The 24,597-nt window shown below is 39.8% G+C and overlaps 1 protein-coding gene across 2 annotated transcripts; it reads left to right on the plus strand.

The window, feature by feature from the left end:
• The first annotated feature begins 392 nt into the window (after positions 1 to 392).
• afg1lb (AFG1 like ATPase b) lies at positions 393 to 23,527 on the plus strand. Of its 2 annotated transcripts, none has more exons than XM_079474044.1 (13): positions 393 to 572; positions 851 to 1,212; positions 4,020 to 4,071; positions 4,185 to 4,286; positions 4,494 to 4,621; positions 7,858 to 7,957; positions 13,785 to 13,843; positions 19,349 to 19,431; positions 19,868 to 19,938; positions 20,135 to 20,235; positions 21,417 to 21,557; positions 21,678 to 21,791; positions 22,334 to 23,527. In XM_079474044.1, the coding sequence occupies exons 1-13, from the start codon at positions 461 to 463 to the stop codon at positions 22,460 to 22,462; spliced, it is 1,554 nt and encodes a 517-aa protein (XP_079330170.1). In that variant the 5' UTR covers positions 393 to 460; the 3' UTR covers positions 22,463 to 23,527. The 2 variants fall into 2 exon arrangements, with proteins under 2 accessions (XP_079330170.1, XP_079330171.1); XM_079474045.1 differs by having other exon boundaries at positions 443 to 523.
• The last annotated feature ends 1,070 nt before the right edge of the window (positions 23,528 to 24,597 follow it).

Below are 24,597 nucleotides of genomic sequence, written 5' to 3' on the forward strand. Positions count from 1 at the left end.
GGTATGAATTGATAATGTAAAATTACTAAATTATGTCTTTACATTTTTTTACTTATATTGCCTGAGACTGGTTTGTTATTTTATTTATTTTTGTATTGTTTATATATTTTTGCTCAACTATTACTATTATATAATACCTTTTTTGCCAATATATGATTTATGTAACTTTAGCTAAAAGTCCTATTATAAATAAGCGTTTATTTTGATGTTTTGGGAGTAACTTGGCTTTGTATGCATTAATATTTACGTAAAATAAAAATGTATGTTAATGTGACTCAACCTGATTTAACGTGAAAAATATAATATACAATAGACGAAATGTGAACGACAGTAGTAAAAGAAACAAACTAAAAAGACTAATCTATAAATGTCATCCATTATTCAGTTATTTCATGCCACTTGCGTGACATCAAAGTGTTTTCGAACAAAGATCAATAAAGTTATACAAATTTGAATCAACATGGCGGTGGCACACGCGTCGCACTTGACAACGGGATGTCTTTTTAGAGTTATTTTCAAAGAGGTAGGCTTTTTCAAAAGAAGTTGGTGCGCAGGGTTCAAGACAGTTAGAGGTGAGCATGAATATTCGTATTTCGTATGCATTAAGAGTCGATAGAACCTAAAAAGTAAATGTTACGGGAAATGATTTACTGTAGGTCATGACGGCATTAGGTAACTGACGTTTACGTTGTCACGCATAAATCTTTTTTATTTCATATGGGTAACTTAGTTGTCAAATTCAACTTAACAAAGTCATTGAACGTAAAAATGTTGGGTTTATTGTGTGATATAAAAATAAAAAAGTGCAGGTAAGTAGTTGATTAACAACTGTTCAATGTTTCTTTATTAGGTTGTTCATCATTATCTGGGCCACATACATTTCTGTCAGCATCTCATACTGGAAATGAACGCAGTGAACTGCTCAGCCGCTATGACAGCCTTGTGTGCTCCGCCTCCCTACAAGAAGATGCCCAGCAGAGAACTGCACTGTATCATTTAGAGCAGTTAAACAGCGTTATGACAGACTATAACAACATCCCTATGTATCTCCCTCCACCCAAAGCGTGTAGTTTAAAAAATCAATTCACAAATGATTCAGAACAGGAGAAAACACCAAAGTCAGGGGGAAGGGAGGCGGACAGAAGAGTCAAACCCAGCAGGCCTGAAGACATTTTGTCAAACGCAAAATATTGTGAAAATGACACACATGAGGTATGTTTGTATATCCCCTGTGCTTTGAATGTTTACAATCAGAAAACTTTTATTCAAACTTGTACAGGGGCATTGCTTAATGTGCCGTGGTACTGTTGTTTGTAGGTCAAAGAAGCTTCAGCCTGTTTGTGTGTTTGTATTTGTTTGTTTGCGGGGTGGAGAGTGGGAGGAAAGACCAGATCTGGCACTTGCTGGATCACAGCCCCCTACTGAGTCAGATCACCCCCCCATCCCTCAGTAATGAGGGGTCGCCATTGTCTGGGAAAAACATTAAGCTCCACTTAATATTGGCGAAATAAACACTAATGTGTGTGTGCTGTTGTCTTAGTTATTTCGTTTTAAGTATTATATTTTTAAGGCTGAACGGGGTAAAAGTTTTCTGGGTAGCTCGAACAGCATAATGCATATTAAAATAAGTCATAATCAATTCATCAGTAAAAGTTAATCGCTTATTACACTTACTCTATATTGATCTGAATGGAGGTTACGAGAGGCAACAGCAATCCAAGTTTCTGTCATTCTTCCTTCTACTCAAACCTAAAGTGGTTGTTCATTTAAAGGATTAACAGAGCAAACAACAGTTAGTTTGTTGAGTTAAAGAGAGTGGAAAACAGTGCCCTTCCACCTTAAGTTGTTGGCATGTGAACTTTCCCCCCTGGCTGCACCCTGTGAAAGTGTAGCATATGACTCCACCTTCTGGACCCCTCCCTGACAGGGCCTGTGTCCTGTCCAGCTCAGTCTCCTCACTGTGTTTGCTCACTCTTCTGTAACTGGACCCCTGCCACAGTCACAATAATGAGCCACAGAAAGTTCTGGAAGTCAGTAAGAAGTCACACATTGCCATTCAAGAACGCTAAGCCTCACTGCTTAAAAGCACCATGGGCAATTGTAACCCTTTTAACAACACGTTTGTTCATAAAGTACTACTTTCCTTGTATTACAGCTCTACACTCACCTAAAGGATTATTAGGAACACCATGCTAATATTGTGTTTGACCCCCTTTCGCCTTCAGAGCTGCCTTAATTCTACGTGGCATTGATTCAACAAGGTGCTGAAAGCATTCTTTAGAAATGTTGGCCCATATTGATGGGATAGCATCTTGCAGTTGATGGAGTTCTGTGGGATGCACATCCAGGGCACAAAGCTCTCGTTCCACCACATCCCAAAAATGCTCTATTGGGTTGAGATCGGGTGACTGTGGCGGCCATTTTAGTACAGTAAATTCATTGTCATGTTCAAGAAACCAATTTGAAATGATTAGAGCATTGTGACATGGTGCATTATCCTGCTGGAAGTAGCCATCAAAGGATTGATTCATGGTGGTCATAAAGGGATGGACATGGTCAGAAACAATGCTCAGGTAGGCCGTGGCATTTAAATGATGCCCAATTGGCACTAAGGGGCCTAAAGTGTGCCAAGAAAACATCCCCCACACCATTACCCCACCACCACCAGCCTGCACAGTGGTAACAAGGCATGATGGCTCCATGTTCTCATTCTGTTTACGCCAAATTCTGACTCTACCATCTGAATGTCTCAACAGAAATCGAGACTCATCACACCAGGCAACATTTTTCCAGTCTTCAACTGTCCAATTTTGCTGAGCTTGTGCAAATTGTAGCCTCTTTTTCCTATTTGTAGTGGAGATGAGTGGTACCCGGTGGGGTCTTCTGCTGTCGTAGCCCATCCGCCTCACGGTTGTGCGTGTTGTGGCTTCATAAATGCTTTGCTGCATACCTCGGTTTGTAACGAGTGGATATTTCAGTCAAAGTTGCTCTTCTATCAGCTTGAATCAGTCGGCCCATTCGTCTCTGCATTTTTGCCCACAGGACTGCCGCATACCGGATGTTTTTCCCTTTTCACACCATTCTTTGTAAACCCTAGAAATGGTTGTGCGTGAAAATTCCAGTAACTGAGCAGATTGTGAAATACTCAGACCGGCCCGTTGCACCAACAACCATACCACGCTCAAAATTGCTTAAATCACCTCTCTTTCCCATTCTGACATTCAGTTTGGAGTTCAGGAGATTGTCTTGACCAGGACCACACCCCGTAATGCTTTGAAGCAACTGCCATGTGATTGGTTGATTAGATAAATGCATTAATGAGAAATTGAACAGGTGTTCCTAATACTCCTTTAGGTGAGTGAATGTCACAAGTAAATTTATGATTGGTAAAATATAATACATTTACGCATTTGGCAAACGCCTTTATCCAAAGCGACTTACATCGCATCATCCTATACAATTGTTTCTAAGTATGTGTAATCCCCTGGGTTCGAACCCACAACCTTGGCGTTGTTAACGCCGTGGTCTTGCCACTCAGCTACAGGAAATATGAAAAAGAATTCATTTATGATTATACATTTATTGTGAGACAATGATCCCTGATCTTACCTATTAGCCAAAGGTTACCTAAAGATTTTACATTTGTTAAAGGACGAAAGCAGACCTTTTGAATTTGAATGATATTATTAGCCTCACAAGTGTTCCCATGGCATCTGTAACCCTATTCAGTATTGGAACCAAACATATTTACCTAAGGGTTACCTGAACTCTGGTTTACATGTTTATTCTGTATTAATCTGTATTTTTTATATATATTTAATTCTGTGTTAGTGTTATTTGTATACACTCAGACCCATGGTGCAACGCAATTTCAATCCTCTTTATGTATGTAGTGTACATGCGGCAGAATTGACAATAAAGCAGACTTTGACTATACAGACATGTGATAGTTAGATAAAATGTGCTAAACTAAGCAAACTATATTTTTGCTGTGATTAATATCTGCTGTTCTTTTCCAGGGGGTCCCAAAGCCACAACCTCCATGTGGTTACTATATCTATGGTGATGTTGGTAAGCTTCAGTTACATTCAGTGAATTAAAGACGTTTCATTTGTTGTTGTTGTTGTCCCCATGTTTTAAAATGCCAATTATACATAATATTCTGTGTTTTATGTAATTAACAGGCACTGGAAAAACAATGTTGATGGATCTTTTTTATTCATGTGTGAAAAATGGCAGAAAAAAGAGGGTTCACTTCAATGCATTCATGTTAGATGTACATAGAAGTAAGTCCTTGAAACGTAATTTCCAATTTACATTTGTTGATCTGATTTAATTTTAAACAACACTTATAAGTAGTAAAGCTAAATCAGTTGTAAATATCATAATTTGTAAATAATATTTAAGGAACATAGAATCGTTTGAGCCTTTCTCTACAAGACTTAATTTCAGAGGTTATTTACATTTCACTTAATTTCTGCAATTTTATTCAGGGATCCACAAATTAAAACAGAGCCTGCCAAAACGAAGGATTGGTAAAATGACAATGTATGACCCCATCTTTCCGGTTGCTATGGGGATCGCAGAGGAAATCTGTCTCATATGCTTTGATGAGTTTCAGGTGAGGGCAGGAGTATTGAATTTGGAGGGGTGGGGATGTGAGAGTTTGCGAGTTTGTAAAATTTCAAAGCTGCAATTTAATGTACTGTGTGATTGTGTAGGACTGTAAAATGTGTGCCACATAAATGACAAATAACGTCCCTAAGATGGCTTTGGATATTTTTAACACAGCCATCACTTAGGCTCTACAGCAGTCCACAAAATACTTGATTTCTAGTTGATGCTTTATATGACCAAAGTGCAGGCAGTACTTCATAGCCATAGGAAGGTTTGTTCATTTTGGAGCCATCTAGTGGAGTTGCATACCTTCACACAAAGTTTAGAAAAAGCTGAGGCCACTCACATAGGAACACTTTTATCCAAAACAACTGACAGTGATCATTATGTGTTCTCTAGGAGTTGAGCCCACACAATTTGAGTTGCTAACACAATGCTCTACCAGCTAAAGATACTTTAATAGAAAAACTGGATTTTCAAGCCAACATGGCTGTGGCAACAAAAATATCAGCTTTATCAGAGATAATTATTTTGTATTTTTGAAAAAATGTCTCAATATCAATATTTTCTTGTATTATATGATATTAATAATATAAAGATTAACAATTATATAGTCATTTTCTTTTTATTCTGTATAAGGAATGTGCCATTAATGCTCTGTTAAATTGCTGCCATCTCAAACCTTGTATCTCTATATTTTATGTTTAAATTGTTTTTCCATAAATCATTATTATTAGTCCTTTATTTTTATCAATGGGTTTTGCAAATATCTAACCAATAAAAGTATTTAAAAGTGCTTGTCAACATTGACAACACAGTATTTGATTCTGAAAAACATAAAATTTGGACATCCGAGGTTTCAGAAGGACATCAACATTTTGTATATCTTAGATTTTTTTAACATAGCACACGAGTAACCTGTGAAGTCTATTCTGATGGAGAGCCTCATAATCAGAGTCTTTTGCTAAGTGTCTAAAGTTCAAGGGCTGCTCTTTTTATTAATGGCTTTTAAAAGCTCCGACCTGATCTTCTGTGATTTTTTTATTTATTTTTTATTGTATGCATGTTGTCGATGCCTAGGTGCAATCCACATCATTCCATTCGGCTGTTGTTGCCAACGGCAATATGGGAAGCATACATATTTTGTTTATGATGCTTAAATGAGAAGCTGACAGCCCCTTACCAATCAGGAGCCACTGGCACTTAAGCATGCAAATGAGGCATCGAGTTTCAGTCGGCCCCTCTTGCTTCCTTGAGTGAGGGGTAATGGAGAACGACTACGGCGGGTCGCGTGCATCCATGCCTCTTAAATGCTAATGAAATTTCTCCATTCTCTTCATTAGTCCGGCATCATTATCAGTAATTTGTAGCCTTCCCCTTTTGTCCCTCTTCACTCCTTTAATGAATGCAAGGTATTGAGAGAAGGACCAAAAAAGATATAGAAAAAGCAGGAGGGAGAGGACGAGCGAATTGGAAACGTTTGAGGCATTGTCTCAGGCCCCTGTCAGTCGCCTGGCGAAATTACTCATCGACGGAGTTGTGCAAGTAAAGGTTTAAGATCAAAAGAGTGTAATTTGGCACCCGTGTGCGCCACACAAAAGTGACTCTTTGCTGCCGTAATTGGATGCTCATTTGAATATCCGTGCCGTTGTTTTGGTTGTCGTCCACTTCGATGCTAAAGAGCGGCACAGAGTGTTTGTGTCACGGTGCCTGCGTGACAAACAAAAAACAAATACGGCACAGATGAAAAGGTCATAATTAAATGACTCCTTTGAAATGAAGAAAAGACCAGGACGGTTAAAGAGAAATGTGATCCAATTTAGGCCCTAGCACCTCATCTTTGTAACGTACCACCCTTTCGACAATGTGTATGCATACATGCCTTGTCTTTACCGATGGTAGGACCACTATAGAGGATGCTAATTGGGTTTGATGGGGCCGAAGGTTTAATATGCAAAAAAACGAAACACTTCAATATAAGAAAAACAACATATGCTGGGGGTATGGCGGGGATAAGTGTCTCCTAAGAACTGTAGAGCTCTGAATGAGGAAGATCTTTTGCATGACAAAAACACACATTTGGCTATTCGAATGTGCAATCCAAACACTAATAAGGCCACATACTCCGTAAAACATTAGTGGAAACAAGGGTACAATGTTTAAATGTGTTTCAGCCCTGAAAAAGTAAGGTGGAAGATGAGAGCGAATCGCTGAGGGAAGATCTCATAGTGTGGTATTGACTAAAGGGCTCCTTTTGTCAAGGGAGGGTCAGCGCCCCCTGTGCGTCTGCAGATGTGTGTGAGGCAACAGCTCGCTGCTGTGAAAAAGGCAACGTTTAAATGATAATAATGAATGATGATGATGAAAATGATAATAATGAAAGACCCACTCATCCTCTCGCTTCTGAGATTCAGGGACAGCTATGCCAGGCCCTCGAGAGCACAATGCGAATGCATCTGTGTGTGTTTGTGTGCGCGTTTGTCTCGGCGTGGCCATCTGGCTGTCATTGTGCCACTGATTTTACCTCGCCGCGCTGTTTATTTATTTATTTATGTATTCATTTATTTGCTTTTTTCAAGCTGCTTCGGCCACTTGTCCTTGTCTACAGCAGAAAGCCGCCGCTCTGCGTGGCCATTTTACAGTCAGGTGGAGTGGCTTTGTGTGCATTCTGCTTGTACGTGTGAGGGAGAGCGATGTCAAAGGACCTTGGCCAAGGCTGCGGTTTTTAAAATGTAACAACACCTGGTATTCATTCATGAGGCCGCATGTACACGCATGCACAAGTACACATACATGCACACAATTGTGGTAATTAGCTCAAGGGAAAAAAGGGCAAAGGGGAATGCGTTGTGCCTCACTTATCTTCAGCTGACACACCTGTCCCATCTTCTGTAGTCTGCGAGGGTCCGAGAGCGGACGTAATGGTAACCACAAATGCCACCCTTAAAGTCAAAATTGAGCCTATTTGGTTTATCGATATGCATTTTGGTCTCCAAACTAAACAAAACCGATCACTTTTTTTGTTGACCCCTTCCATTCAACCACTATCAACCATATTGAGAAGTGGTCCAGTTCTAGTAAATTTGTATCGAAGTTCTGATGGATTTTAGTAAAAAAGAAAATCTCATAAACAAACAAGCAGATGCTGGATGAGCAGGAAAAGGGGAATTACAGATATGGATGCTAATGAATCTGTCCTTAAAGTGATAAAAAGTGTTAAAATGTTTTTGTCTCTGTCAGGTAGTGGATATAGCAGACGCTATGATTCTGAAGCAGTTATTTGAGGGCTTGTTCAAATGTGGTGTGGTGGTCGTTGCTACCTCAAACCGGCCACCTGAAGGTAAGAGGATGTCTGGGTAATGCTATGACCAATCTTGTTGAATGTACTTTTGTATTTGTATATATTAAATATTCTGTATACAGCATTATTATCTTCATCTCATTTTAAACTTGTATGGTATTCTTTCTTGTGCATAAAATAAGATTGTAATAAAGTTCGTAGAAGGGAAGGAAGGAGGCGGGAACCGGCGAACATTTAAACACGAAAACTTTAATTAAATAAACAATAAACAATAACGTAACTGACCGACAGCCACCTCACGGTAGACTGCCGGCCATAAAACATACACACTAAACATATGTCCGGGCCCGGTCCTCTCTCGTCAACAGTCCTGCCGAACATCCTTTTAAGCTCCCAATCTCCTCCGTGATAAGATGCGGGACCGGTGCGCGCACAGCTGCTTCCACTTATCACTCACGCCACCGGCCCCGCGTCACGGCTCTCGTCCCGCCTTCCTCACCACATACCCCCATCACCCCTTACAGGCCGGGGGGCACCACCGAGACTGTACCTACTCCCCCCCCGGGGAGCCAGTCTCGGAGTCCGCGGCGCCTGGGGGTATGCACCGGCGAGACGAAAGAACGGAGACGGGAGCCTCCGGAGCGACAGGGACGAGAGAGGGGAGAGAGGAAAAGAAAAAAAAATTGTCCGGTTCCCTGACAAGCTGTCGCTCGGTCCTCAGCCAGCCGAGAAACTCTTCCTCGCGGTGCCATGCGATGGTACTGGACGCTCGGTGGACGGCTCGATCCTCCTCCGCCCCCTGGCGGCCGGCGATGGCCCTCCAGCTGAGGGCAGCTGGTCATCCGTTCCCTGCTCCTCCCCATCATGGCGGCTGGCAGCAGGCTCGGCCCACGGCGAACGGGCCTTGGCTCCCTCCTGGACGGCAGCCACCCCACCTCGACCCAGGAGCACGGCAGCGAGGTCCTCGTCCCATCCGACTTCTTGATCCAGCACCACCGCCTCGGGCAGCCACTCGCGGACTTCCCCCGTCCGCGCTGCCCGAACTCCTTAGCACCGCGATCACCCTCGGCAGCGAGGGCTCTCTGACAGCATGTCCCTCCTTCCTCCCGGGTTTCGGCACCAGTGTAATAAAGTTCGTAAGAAGGGAAGGAAGGAGGCGGGAACCGGCGAACATTTAAACACGAAAACTTTAATTAAATAAACAATAAACAATAACGTAACTGACCGACAGCCACCTCACGGTAGACTGCCGGCCATAAAACATACACACTAAACATATGTCCGGGCCCGGTCCTCTCTCGTCAACAGTCCTGCCGAACATCCTTTTAAGCTCCCAATCTCCTCCGTGATAAGATGCGGGACCGGTGCGCGCACAGCTGCTTCCACTTATCACTCACGCCACCGGCCCCGCGTCACGGCTCTCGTCCCGCCTTCCTCACCACAAAGATATTTCTTTCTTGTACACAAAACAAGATATTTTGGGGAATGTTGGCCATTGTTGGTTGCCAACATTTTTCAAAATGTCGTCTTTTGTGTTCTGCAGAAGTCATACAGGTTTGAAATGACAAGAGGGTAAGAAAAAAGAATGAAAATCCTAAAAAATTTAAAATTGTCATCATTTAACGGAAAAGTAGTTCATTCCGTTCATTCATTTCCTCCATTAATCTGTGTAAGTAAAATAGGTTAACAAAGAACACATGACTCCAGTACTTTTTCACCTTCTATTGTTCACTACCAACTTTTAAACAATACAAAGCTGTACATTTCTCACTCTGTGCCATTCTTTTGTGTGTCCTGAAAGTAAAACATGTTCCTAAACTACACGTCCGGCTGGTGTTTTAATCCAGTTCTGCTCCATCTCATATGTCAGGCTCGCGTTTCCTTTATTTTACCCTTTCTAAATGTCACCTCCCCTTTAAGTCACTCTTTGTTAATCTGTGTATTTTGATGCCATGATTTTTTATTCTATTGATAACTTGTCTCTCACTGCTATGCTGCTTTTTCATTGATCCTTCCCTCTTCACCACACCTGTCATTGGCTGCTTCTCTGCGGTGGGTTACTAATCTTGCGATAAGCGACTCATTCCTGCTATGTAGCACATTTTTATGTCCCCCTCAGATAAGTCTAAAAATATATTGGATCAAATATTAAACATATGTAAAGATACTAATCGTGTTTTTTATTGTTTATTTATTACAGTATAGTTTACCCAAATAGGGGAAAAGGCCAAAACATAATTTCTAAATTTTGATAAATATAGAAAAAGTACACAGAAAGTTATAAAGATGGTACATTTACATTTATTCATTTGGCAGACGCTTTTATCCAAAGCGATTTACAAGTAGGATAGCATATAAACATTTTGTCAACACGCTAAACAGTACCGTTAGTCTACAAGGCCATGCTACTAGGAGGATTAAAGCTGGAGTAAGCAAGGAGAGCATGAACAACAATAATTGTTTGTTATTTTTTTAGACGCAACATATAGACAGTTATTGGTTAGTCAAATATATGCCACAGGAACAAATTCATCTCTCTTCGCTTAAACAAATGAATAGTTTACCCAAAATTGTCCCCATTGACTTGACATTTTGGGGTGAACTATTCCTTTAAGTGAACATAAAGATGAATTTGATCTTGCTTGCTTCCATCCCTCATAGAACAGTTTTATTATTAGAGCGACATATGACGTTCTTCCATCACCAAAGAATCTCCATCAGTGGTACAGCAAGGACCTAACATGTGCCCTCTGCCCAACTCTGTCTTACCTGACAGACCTGTCTTAAGCATGGGAGATACACCTGGCAGCACAACCAGGTTCTCAAGTGCTTTGCAGCAGCTCTGGAAAGCAAGTCAAAATCAAAGTCTATCCAGTTGAAGTGGGCTGCAGAGGATTTGTTGGATCCTCTATCATCAGAATGCTGAAAGACCTCAGAAGCCACGGTCAGGCCTTGCAGAAAACCATCAGAGCCATTTCAGAGGTGGCTGAAAGAAGCAGCCAGGGTATTTGGCTCAAGCGGAACGACCCATGCTAGGCCCCAAGTACCACTTGAGGGTGAAATTTGGAGGTGGTTGACCACAGGACATAAGCTGAGGGCTGATCACCCCTGCGCAGGGTTTATAGTGAAGAAGTGTCCTCTGCCCCGGAGTGTTACCCTGGCCAAGATTCACCTCCCATACAACACTGCTTCCACCTAAGTTCTGCCACAAAACCTTGTCACTATGTTTCCTAACAGTAAAGGTGTCTTTAAACAGGACACGCAGCTTGCGTTGTATAAAGATGCGCCTCACTTTATAACTCTTTTAATGAATATTACATCAGAATGAGAATACAATCAAGCCTGACTTTATAATTGTGAAGCTTGCACAGTTCAGATGCCTGAATTGATAACTGCAAACATTTTTTATATTTTAATATTTATTTCTGCATCCTCAATTTCCCTTTATATGCTTTAATTTCCTCATCGTCCCTATTGCTACCCAAAGCCAGTTCTTGACATCATCCTCCAGGAAGTGATCTCATTATTGGCATCAAAATGAAAAGGTTTTACATTCTCATGTGAGCTAACTCTCTGTTCCTTTCTAACTAGCATTACGTCTTTATTTCCAGCCTGTTAGGCAATTTGTTAATCTTCTTTTCATTGTGCAGATATTAGATAAGTTATAATTAAAAAAGGTTGTCTCTGCACTTGACCTTTCTATAAATACTGTCTTAAACTACAAGTTGCTTAAAACCATTAGTTCTTACTAAAGTATAGAATGTATTTACATTTATTCATTTAGCAGATGTTTATCCAAGCGATTAACAAATGAGACATTAAAAATTTTGTCTAAGGACCTAACAATAATTGTAGCCTACAAAGCACATATTTCCCATTTGCTTTGAGGTGACAAGTAAAAAAGAAATAAAGATGCTTTCAGCACGCACTGCCTTTATCTGTTACAAGCGTTTAATCTTATGTCATATTAATATCACTTAAATCATAACAAATTTTGGCATCAAAGATTTCTCGCCGGCTCGTCGTTTAACGTTGAACGAGGCAACTTCACTTGATGCCCGCTTGAATGTGAGCAGTTACTCTTTTATGTTTCTCCATCATTCCGCTCTTTTCCACCTCATTGTTGATTCAACACATGGGTTTTTTTCCAATCGCTGTGATGTTACATTAAACTGGAGGGCGAGTGTGTGAAAGAGAGTGATAAGGGTAGAGATAAGACAGTCTTTCTGCCTTTCTCTCCCCGGTCTCTGTCTCAGAGCGCTGCTAATGTCTCGTTGTATGAAGTGGTCTTGTGTGCCAAACACAAAAAGGTGAGCGGCAGTTACATAAAGAAAACCTCTCCTAACATTAACCAGCAACTGAGAACAAAGGCTACGCTAAAACTTAATAGCCATCTTATTCCATTTTAATTAGGGGACTAATGGATGGACGGGTACACATGAAAGATGGGAAAGAGCGAGATTGCACGCAGAGAGATTGCTCGCTTATTGATATAAAGATGCCGAGCTGAAGAGCCGCTAAAGAGGCTTGTGTGTTTGAACTTGGTTGTTCATCTTCATCCGGAGGGTTTGCAGTACCATTTCTTAGGTTAAGTGAGGGAAATGGATGGACGGAGGGTGCACTTCACTTCCTAAATCTTTAAGTGACGTTTTAAGTCCCTTTGGTTGTGCTCTAGGGGAGAATGGTTAGAAAAACTGCCAAGGAAAATATCTCAGAATTAATGCTGAAGCATCTGGATGTGTTTGTCTGTGTATATGACTCTAGAAAAATCCTTCCAGGTGCTCTTGAATAAAATTGGATGACCTAGAACAGAGGTTTTCAACCCGGTCGACCGGAGAAATATGAATATTACTTCTCACTAGTGCACAGAAGTGATGGAGTGTACCATTCCTCATTGCACATGGAGAAGAGCATTTCAAATGAAGTCTTAAAGGGATAGTTTACTCCAAAATAAAATTTCTATCATCATTTATTTGCTCTCATGTAGTTAAAAACGTGCATGTTAATTTTCCTTCTGTGTAAAATATTTTGAGAACTCTCTTTGTGGTTTTGTGCTCATACGTACAATGGAAGTCGTGGGAAAGTAAGCAATACCGGAATGACGAAAGAATGTTCATTTTTGGGTGAACTGTCCTTTTAAGGAACAGCAGCAAAAATGGCCCTTTAGTTTTAAGCTGCAGAGAAAGGATAACACATGACAGCTACACTTCGACTGACAAATCCTGACTAATATTATCAGAGGAAATTACGAATTGGTAAAATAATGTATGTAATAGTCCCTTCAACACTATCTGTCAGTAAGTTAGGATGAGTCACCTCATGATTCACTGAATGACCATCATCTGTTTGCCAACAAGATGGAAGATCTTGTGAGATTTCTTTCAGTGAGAGCTGGACTTTTCAGCATTAGACTGCTTATATCGCAACATCTCTCTGTTATGATGATTCTGTTACCTTATTTTCTTGCGGGCTGCAGCTTTAAACAAGCTTTTACAGCACAGAGAGTAGCATGTACTCATCATTGTCTCTTTATATCTGTGCGTGTGTGCGCGGCTTAACATGCTTGTGTGGCTAATTGAAGTCTCCATTCACCGCGATGCTGGTTTATTGTCTGTGCCCAAAGAGAGAGACTTCTTCTCTTGAGCTCATTGTTTGGGAATGTAATGAATTTCATGTACTGCCTTTTTTCCAGCGCTGCCCACAGAAATCAATTTCTGCCTCTCCTCGTCCCTTTTGTCCCTCCTCCTCTCCCGTTCCTCACTTCATCAATAGACACTTTATTTGCCAATCACAGATGGAAAATGACATTATGAAGAGGCTAAAGAGTATATCTAACAGCATCTCTCTCCCTCTCCCTGTCTCTCAGAACTGTACAAAAACGGGCTTCAGAGGGCTGCTTTTGTGCCTTTCATTGGCGTACTCAAGGTAAAGACAAAGTCACACACTTTGTTAATTTATTTATCTTTTTATTTTATCTTCCTCCCTCGCTCTTTATGTTTCCTTCTCTTCTCCGTCTGGTTTTTTGATGTATTTCATTCACAGGTAAAAACACACAAGCCCATATGTGTTTGTAAAAAACAGAAAAGACAGCTTTGATCATACCTGGAGATGAGAGCGACAGACAGAGAGAGTGTGTCAGACATAGAGGCCATTTAATGACCGGCGTGGGTTGGCTGGAATGAGACGGCATTGCGTGAAGCTGCTTGCATTTCAAAGTGAGCCCGGCCACAGACGGCAGGGATGCTCTGATCTGCTTTGCAAGTTAATTGTATTATTTTAAGCAGGTATTGGCATTATCCTGTGTGCTATCTGGGTAATTATCATCATCCGGCGACAGCTTTCCATCATAAATAATCAGACCATCATTTTCAAGCATTTAACAACTGCCCACATTCTTGCACATTTGATTGATATCAGCACGCTAAGTAAGTTTTTACATTTAGAGAAAGAACTTTGTGGTGACAGTGACACTGAAGCCACTGGACAGATAACATCCTTTTTCTCCAGCTCTGCTTCTCATTTCTTTTCTTTGTTTTTGGACACACACACAAACACACACACACTGCAACTTCTAAAAAAGGGAGTATAATGTCTTTCAAACCCACAGTATATTGTAATATCAAAACACTGCCTCAAGGCCCTGCCCTCAGATTTTGCATCTAGGGGCTTTATTCAAGTTTTGAGCATCTTGGTTTGACCCCTTGTCTTTTATAGTCAGTGGCCCAGCACAGTCACTGTGGTTTAGCCAGTCTCTGTTAAATCCCTGGGGTCTTTAAAGTCACCCTCTATTCTGGCCTCTGGTATTCTTGCCTGTTACGAATGCTGAAACTCCTCGCCCTGCTTTGGCTCACTACCGCTCAAGCTTCTTTGTTAGGCCATCTGGTTTTGGGGCAACATGGGTTCCCAGTTCAGGCTAACTGGGGTGGCCTAAGTACCTCCTCTCATGTCTGGTCAACCCTAATAATGTGCGACTCACTGAAGGTGTGTGGGGGGATGCCCTCGCTGGCTCTTGGCTCTTTTATTTATTATATAATATACAATATTATAATTATTTATACTCTGGGATACTCTGGCATTGATAATTAATCTTATTAGTGAATCAAGTCCTTTATTGTTTATAAAGAAGTTTACAACTGTTTTCTGTGTTCTCAGTTGTCCTCTTTACTTCGATTTTTTTTATACTTTGGTCTGACAGACAGACTTGTGATATTGCTGAGATGACCTTCATATCTCAAATAGCTTCCTTTGTTTTGCCTAAGTACTTTCCATGTTATTCCCATAAATGTTATTTTGGAGTATAGGGTACATATGGTTGGCTGCGTCTAGTGTTTTCATGTTGAAGGTCTGTTGGATAAGAATGTGTATTTTATTGAATATCTTGACGATTGAGGAAAAAATGAAAAGAGGTTATTTATGTTGGATGGTTGCTATTGTTACACTGACCTTTAGATAACCTCCAATTTCTAATATAATTTTTTTCTATACATTGAAACCAGTTAACCCCCTAAATAAAATATAATGTCTAACTCTGTGTAGTTTTTTAATCATAGTCGACTAGAGAAGATGACTCTTTCTTGGTTTGGTAACAGATAATTAATTAGAGGAGGCAGTTAATAAGGACAGGCCACCTATGAGAGATATCTAATCCAATAAACCATTCATAGAGAGAAAATAGAGGGAGGTCAGGAAATTGCCAATAAATGGAAAAAGTCAATAAATAAAAAAGTTGGAAATTAGTCAGATGTTGGTTATTTATGTGAGATCAGCTGTTTGGGGAAAATTGTGACTCTTGAGCTCTAGCAGTGTCAGTGTGACCCAATAATAGCTACACTGCAGTATAAATTATTTTTCGCTTGCAGGTTTTTCCTGGCCTTGAAAAAAATCCATATAAAACTCAACTTGATGTGGAATCACTGGTCCAGTATAGGGCAAGGGACAGTTTTAACAACTGACCTAAAATGCTTTCATATTTGCACCTGGTCATCATGATTAATAAATATAATTGAATGCATTTCTGAATCTATGAAAAATATGCATCGTTGCAGGAGGATCTTTGGTGTTAGTTTTGTTAAAGCGTTATGTGAGAGTCAAAACTTGAAATATAAATTCTCAGATAATATTTATTTCCAATATATTGAACCATCCGTTTATATTTTACCCAACCCCTGATGATGGAGTCCAGTCATCAGAAAATATCACACTATGCACAAGTTTTCTATTTTAAAAGAGGGAAAATGTATGCAAATACCTACATTTTTGAAAGACAACATGCTTTGTAGGATTTCTGTAATTAAAATGTGCAAACCCGATGCCGTAATACCTGACAAATGGAGAAGGGATTCTTCTTTATATAACAGTTATTATTATATTTTTATTTTCATGTGCCCATTCATCAGGAATATGGACCGAAATGGACGGAAAACTTTGCTTTAAAAACTTAGGTCACTTCACATGGGTATTTAAACCGCCAAATATTGACAACTGATCTATCAGTATGGTGGAAATTGAATTGCCCTCATTTTAAAAACGCATCACATTTTCTCAGCAAATTTTCCCCTGACTGAGGTTTTGTTAACAGTTCACACCATCCACTCAAAAGACCTTGTTTTGCCAAGTCACCACTAAAGTTAGTCAGTCACGTTTTTAGCAACACCAGATTAGGAAAGATTGAGGAGAGTGTGATTGTTGTGGAGAGGGCTTTGGCCTCTGCGGAGGTTTGGGGGGTCCATGCTTACAAAGCAAAACAGATGTTCCAAAGGTGATGTTTCTTAAAGAGTCCTGGACAGGGCAAGGAGAGGTTGTGAGAACATTTTGAGTATGTTTTGAGAGTAACTAACAAAGCCGGTTACATGTAAAGGGAATAGATAATTAGGCGTAATTAGTATGTTCACGTCGTTAACCACCCCCATAGCTCTCTTTCTCTCTCTCTCTCTCTCTCTCTCTCTCTCACACACACACTCACTAGTCACCTAATCTCTCAATACATTCACTAAAGACGCACACACACAGAGAGAGAGAGAGAGAGAGAGAAAGAAAGAGAGAGAGACACAAAATCACACACCACAGTGGTAAAAATACTTTGATGTTAGAGGAGTCGTCCTGGACTCAAAAGCATAAAGGCACTGTTTTAAGCTGTCTCTCGTTCTCTTTTTACCCCGCCCCTTATTCCACCCCCCTTTACTATTCTCCAACCACAGAGGCTGTAAGACACACAAAGCTGAATGGACGACAACCTTTAGCCCTGTCCCTCTCTGCCACCTCTCTTTCTCAGTTCTCCCACCGCGCGCTCCTTAAGCCAGGCTCTGTCAATCCGCCCCCCTTCGTCCCAAACAGGAGGGAAAAAAGCATCAAATGTTTTCGGCTGTCAGTAATGAGGTAGTGGACCTCATCAGGGTCCTATCGCCAGCTATCCTTGGCTTTTGTTGGAGATCAATGGCAACCCTTGCTTTGAAAAACTCAAAGGCAACTTTTTTGAGAGAAGTATAGGAAAGAGAGAGAGAGAAAGAGAGAGAGAGACTTCTTCCCCATCTTCATTCTCATTCTAAACTGGTGGCATCTAGTACATGCAACTTAGTTTGACTTAGACATTTTGATTGTTACTTTCATTTAATAATTTGTGAATGATAAAGGCTACATTCCTACATCTTCTATTTATCCAATCATGCCATACAGTAAATTAAAGTAATTGCAATTTGAAAATCTGATGCTTGACATTAATAGCTGTCATATTCATCTCTCTTAAAGGGTCACCATGTGTTCTCCCGCATGTCGTTCAAAATATGTATGACTTTCTTCAGTGGAAACTAAAAGATTTTTTTTTCAAAAATGTTTCAGTGGTTTTGTGTCCATAGAAATCAATGCGAATTCTTATTTTGTTTAGCTACCAACATTCTTCAAAATATATTTTTTGTATTCTGCAGAAGAAATAAAGCAATACAGGTTTGGAATGACGGCGAATTAACGTTTTTAAGAATCTTTAAATTCCACTGGAAACAGATGTTGTCATTAGAGTTTCTTGTACTTAAAGTATAAGAAGTTCAGTCTGACAGGAGATTCCACATATTAGCTGGGTATCTCACAGGGCCTTGTTGGAGGTTCTGGTGTGTATCTAAGTTGTGTGTGGCAAAGTGCATTTGAAGAACATCTGACAATGAAGATCTTTAAGGAGTTATGAGTCTTTAATGAACCCATCAAAGGCCATAATCATGCAATGATCCACAAGAGGACGTGTCTTCAACTGATTATACAGAACCACGCACTGGAATCATTACTGATTGTATTTTTTCTCCCCCTCCCTCCTAGCGATGGCTCTGCTTCAAGATGGCCCATCAACCGTTAAGATACAATCGAAAAAAAGGAAATTTTACAATAGAAAAAAATGGACAGAATAGGGTGTGCGCAGGAAAAACCCGTTTTGAGGGCTGTTGGGGAAGCATGGTTGTCGTGGCCGTGGTGGCTGTTTACATGGTGGCCTGCTGACGAGGTCGAGCAGGGTTGATGAAGTGACACTTTTCCTTTTGTGTTCTTCTGCTCGTGGTTTGTCAGCCTGTCATTATGGCTGATTCAGCCAATTGGCTCGGACGTGGAACTCTGTGCTCGAGAGAGAAAAGTTGACAGCGCTGGAGAATGGGGGGGAAGAGGCGAGAGATACGGAAGAGGAATAGAGCGCTCCTCTCGCTGTGTGCTGTGATTGCTAATTATCTTTAGTTCAAGGAGGAGGGTGGCGGAAAATTCACTGATTTCATAATTCGCCGGAGCTGTCATTGAGGACTGAATCAGGCAAAGGCCGCTCGCCTAAATACCACGTATTATCCACATCCTGTTAAAAATAATCACCCTTCCTTTTCATCAGTCATTTTTGTCGACGTGCCTCCAACATTCTGTTCAGTTTCCCCATTACATTCGCGTCACAGAGATTTGACAAACTCTTGTTTCATATATTTAGCCTATAGAAGTGTGTTATCAACAGTTTAACAGTACTCATATTTTCTAAACAGGTGTTTAGTTTAGTTTTATATGCAGTAAAACATGTGCATCAACAAACACTATAATCAATACAAAAGTACCGTTTCAGAATCTTTCTCTTTACATTGTGAGGACTCATATCCCTCACTCACTCGTATACAAATAAAGAGGCACGTGAATGTGTTTATTGTTAAGATTGTGAAAAATAAAATCCTATTTTTTCCTTCAAATCATTAGAAAAGTATCATTTAATTTCAGGCTAAATCATATGGTTTGGGTCATGATAGCATGGATACATACCATGGGTTAACATTTTAGGAATTAAAATAAATAGAACATTTGTCACCTACATGTGTCATTGTCACCCCCTATGGGTGAGCTGTATATTGCAAGCAGAAGTTAATTAATCTAAAAAACTAGTGTGTTCTAAAACAATATCTTTCTCTATCTCTTGTTCGCATACAGAAGCACTGTCACGCTATCAATCTTAAGACCGGAAAAGACTACCGGACAATAGAAATGGAACTAGCAGGGCGTCTGTACAACATGTAAGTACTCTGTTTTTTAAGTCACTGAACAAAGAAATATGTTGATACAGTAAAGATGTTAAAACAAGTAAAGATAACCTACCGAAATGATTAAAAAGGTCAATATTTAAAAGAGAAAGCTGAACTACTAATTATAGTTATAGGTTATAAAGTTATAAGTCCATATAAATACACAGAGATTCTTGTGTTAACTTATAAAGCCTTTATCTCCACAGCTGCTATTTCAGTCGATGTTTATATGCATGTGTTTGTGTTAACACCTGATTGCTGCTCACTCTAATTCACACTCTCTCAATGTTTGCGTTTTGAATCCTGTTCTATTGAGACACAGTGAAAATTCAAACGCAGGCCTTGCGCACGAACTGTTTGATGTGACCACTTCAAACCTGGTTAATTTCATATTCCATTATCTCTCTCTTTTACTCGCTTTCCATAGATCAAGTGAGCCTGATGCTGAGAATGTTGTCAATACTCTATTTGAGGAACTGGCTTTCAGACAAAATGATGGTAAGCAAGTTAATTTGCCTTTGCATAGATGGGGTTTAAAGGTTAAGTATGGATGACTTGGTGTGTGTGTGTGGGGGGGAGGTTTCGTGAGGTTTCCGTCTTTTAGACCAGACTGTCTAAGTGTGTAGAATAAATTGTTATTTATGTAAGCAAATAACACTGTATATGTATATTAACCTATAAATTGTGTTGGAAGTAACCAGGCCAAGGGTATTGAAAGTACACGGAAGAGAGGTTACCCTGAGCCGGACATGTGGTACCATTGCAGACTGCACCTTCCAAGAACTTTGTGAGCGAGTAAGTCTGAAATGAATGTTGCAGATGCAGATTTCGGTTTATTTTTATACAAAAAGTATTAATGTGAACACATTTAGGTTGTATCTTTGTTTCTAATTCTGGGTGTTGCAGCATAGAAAGAATACTTGATACTAATGTTTGGTATCTGAAAAATAAGGTTTATCTTTCATCCTGTAGAAAAATAATACAGGTATTTTATTTCACATATTAAGATTTATATTAACATTTAACAAATAAACATGCTCAATTGTTTTTGCTGTGCCATTGAAATTGGCGATGGAAAATCATATAATTTCAATGTAAGGCTCAAAATAATTAGATATTTCAGTTCAAAAATTGTGGTTTGTTTCAACCCATGGTTTAACAACAACCTAGCATAGCCTTTGTTATGTCCGTATTTTTCAACCATGTAATAAAAACATCCATGCATTTTCCAGTGTATGTGTATAGACTTCTAAAATCTCTTCCATTTATCCCTTTTTACTTTTAACATTGTTATATGTTTATCTTCCACCACTAACCATCATCTTACTCTTCCAATTCTGTTTAGTCATCGTTCCTCCATCCTTTTGTCTATCCGTAATACTAGGCTACACCTCCAGCGCTTTCAATTTCAGAGCCTGGTCTATGGCTACTCTAAGCCAGCTTACGCGTATGTGTGTGCGCTTGTTTACGTATGTAACCTTGGACATGGTTTACCAGTCTGATGCTCCCTTTTTTGTTTGTGAAGGAAAGAAAGAGCGAGCATGCGGCTCTCTAATGGAGCTAAGGTACTGTCTCTGTGTCCTTCAGTGCTTTCAGGGCGCTGCTCACTTCAATGTACTGAGAGAGCGCAAGTACGTGTGTGTGTTCGTCTGAAGAGTCCTCAACTTCTTAGTCTTCATGGTCAGGCTAATGCAGTTGGGGCTATGTCAGCATGTGTTAATGCGCCTTTCCACTTAATGCGTGTTACAGCAGAGAGACATGTTAGCCTGGGGAGATGCAGAATATAGGGTGAAAAGGAAGATTAGAGACAGAAATTGAAGAGGGGACGAGCACGTGGGATAAGAGAGATGGATGGGTAGAAATATATGTTTCACATATGTCCCCCTTCCCACTTGTGTCCTGTCAAGGTGGAGAGCGCAAGTGAATTTACTAAATGTATTCTAATTCAACATGTTTGTTTTGTTTGCTGGTTAAAGCCATTAGGTGCAGGTGATTATTTAGAAATCGCGCAGCGTTTTGACACAGTCATCATACGAAATGTACCTCAACTACAAGTTGGAATGAAGGACCAAGCTAGACGCTTCATCACACTCATTGACAACTTTTACGACCAAAAGGTAACACACCACATCAAAGCTTTGAACAATAAAGTCACTTGACGTTCTTCTGTGTCATACCATGTTAAAACAAAACGTGTATGATTGCTAATCACTCTTTCCCAAAACTCTCTCACTCAGGTTAGAGTTGTAATGTTGGCCGATGCACCGCTAGACTACCTCTTTGATCAGGGACCCATGACTGGAGAGGAGGCGAGAGATCGGCTAATGCTAGATGAGCTCGGCCTGACAGATGTAATAACCTAAGCATGACAAGTGTTGACATATTATCACCATCACCATGACCAGTCAGATAGTATATACTTTGATAAATTCCAAATGGTATCTGCTATTGTATGAGTTTTTGAGACAATTTTCCCCAAATCAGTGCAGAAAAAAGTGCAAAAATATGGACATTAACATAATGACCTGTGTTCATTGCAAGTTAAGCTCTAATGACAGGTTCTGGGGAATTATGTTGTTTGCTACTGAAAATAATTTCTTGTTCACCTGTTAAAATGGCAATAAATTGCAATGTTTCCCACACATTTAATTAACTTGGTAACAATATGCTACATGCAGTTTATATGGAGTAAATGCCACCAAGTGGATACATACCAGAAGACTTACATTTACATTTAGTCATTTGGCAGACTTCAGAGCTGTATAGACTCAATTGTTAAATTGCTTGTTTTATTAATTATTTTATAATATATATCATAGATGCTGTTGATAGGACAGTTTCCTGTAAGCAGCCATTAGCATATGATTTAATAGTTAATTTTTGTTTCATTCAGGAGGCCAGTAGGCGTTTGACACTGTTTACAGCAGAGGAGGAGAGCTTTGCGTGTCAGAGGACGCTGTCGCGCCTTACAGAGATGCAGACTGAACAGTACTGGATGAGGGGGGATCGGAGTAAGAAGTGAACTAAACCTCTCCTGCCATCTACAACTACCTCTAAATCACAGAACACATTAAACATATCTGCAGAGTCAAAACCTTAAGCACTCTTGCTTTGCCACATTCTCATACTGCAAACCATATATTGCTACTTAACTAACTTTAAAGCAAACAGAAACAGCTATATGTTTGCTGAACTTTTAGAAAAAAATCAAGCAAGTATGTAATAGTGGGTTCGCATGCTGGGTAATAAGAAGATGTCTAGCGCCCTCTGGGGGATGGTACACTTTGTTTGGAAGAGGACACAGACCCACAATTAAAGTCAAATATGAGTGGAAAGAATGTTCATTTTAAATGTAATACCCAAGTAGACCTATTAAAATTGTATGTGTCTAATGTTATATTTTTTGTTGCTCAGTGGTAAGAGCATTGCGTTATCAACGCAAGGTTGTGGGTTCGATCCCAGGGGATTGCAGATACCTATGTATAAATGTATAGGATAATGCAATGTAAGCTTCTGCCAAATGCATAAATGTAAAATGGGTCAAATAAAACTGCTTTGAATGTCTTTCAGTGGTTCTGGTAATGTTAAAAGGAACATACCTCCTTTCTCTTCCCAGGACTATGAGCCTCAATGCTTGCCAGTTTTTCCAAGTTATTTGAAGATTAAACTCCAAGTTAAAAGCATTTAAATTGTGGGTGAAGCAGAATGTTAGTACTTGGGGAATTTTGGGCAGACTGTGTGATGACAATAATAAGGTGTTTATCTTTATCTGTATTTTTGCATGTTTATATTTAATTTTCCTGTGCTTTGGCAATCTTGAATAAGGCCTCTGCAACAGTTTTCCTTAGTAGTTTCTCTTTTCGGTCTCAAGATGGCAGCCTAAGATAGTACTGTTGCCAACACGCACCCACGTGCTCTATGTTTTTGTTTTAAGATGACATTAGTAAAACATATTGCACCTCCTGATCTGTTTTTTCTTTGGGGAAACGGGTTTAATATGCACCCTCTTAATCAAATGTGTACACGTGTCAAAATGTATATTTATATGAATACTTATTTAAACAGAATAAATAATTAATTGAATTACAGGAACTGCCTTTAATATGTTTACAACGTTTAATTTGATTGTTTATATTTACTGTTATGAGGAGTTCCCTGGTAGATTTACCATGTGTGCCACGGCTTGGATAGGAACAAAGGAGCAAGGGGTAGAAGGACGGAAGGGGGAGGGTTGATTTAGAAAAGATAAGGAGTGAATCAAGGAGGGGTCTTTAGCTGTACTGTTTGTGCAGACCATGCTGTAAAATCTTTTGTGACACTATGAGCAACAGCATTTTAACCCTTACATGCAAATTATTAGAGAAACAGAAATAATATATGCGTGTAATACGCTTCTACACCAGTATTTTACAGATGTACAGGTATAAAGCATACAGGTTGGCTAAATCTGCATTGATGAGTTATGCTTTATCATGGATAGTGCGATTAATCGTTGGTGCGCATAGGTAGAAGGACGCGCATTCCTTCACAAACATCAGTTGCGCGCATAGTCAAAACGCGCGTCTATGAAAGAACAAAGACAAGCTGGTGTTTTGTTAGGATACGAGATGACGGAGGTACGTCAGTGAACGAGCCAAGTGCCACAAGGAAAGAAAGAGCAAAAGGCGTATAACGTTTCTTGATTATGAATTACGTCATGTGTTTAAATAAAACAGGTTGGCAATATGGGGCGTTTCGTGACGGACGACTTCATACGGCGATTGAAATGGCCAATGCAGGGACCCAGGCGACTTAGGACAGAAAGGTAAATAGAAAACATGCCTCAAGTTTTGAAATACCTCTAAAAGTGTTTTACAGTTTTAAAGTAAAAAAACAAAACGAATGCAATCATTTAAATATTTGAATAATACATTCCTAAAGAAGTTATATTAGTATAATTTTCTATGACATCTTAGGCCTATAAACAAATTTGGAAAACACCGTTACATCTTTGCTAAATGTCACGCTATTGATTTACGCACTTGCGCTATTCTATACTTTTGTTTTGTGAAGTTCATTATCATGTTCCCTAGTTTGTCCTTTATTATCTCTTAAGCCCCTGTATGCCGTCTTTCTCGAGAGGAATGGGCGAAACAATAATTGAATGTACCAGAGTGG

Source organism: Barbatula barbatula, assembly GCF_947034865.1.
Source record: "Barbatula barbatula genome assembly, chromosome: 15".
Lineage (NCBI taxonomy): Eukaryota > Metazoa > Chordata > Actinopteri > Cypriniformes > Nemacheilidae > Barbatula > Barbatula barbatula.

Bases quoted from the DNA above. Each gene is read 5' to 3' on its own strand.
- afg1lb (XM_079474044.1), top strand. From the start codon at position 461: ATGGCGGTGGCACACGCGTCGCACTTGACAACGGGATGTCTTTTTAGA. The intron at 1,213-4,019 runs GTATGTTTGTAT...GTTCTTTTCCAG, and splicing joins GTGAAAATGACACACATGAG to GGGGTCCCAAAGCCACAACC. The intron at 4,287-4,493 runs GTAAGTCCTTGA...AATTTTATTCAG, and splicing joins CATGTTAGATGTACATAGAA to GGATCCACAAATTAAAACAG.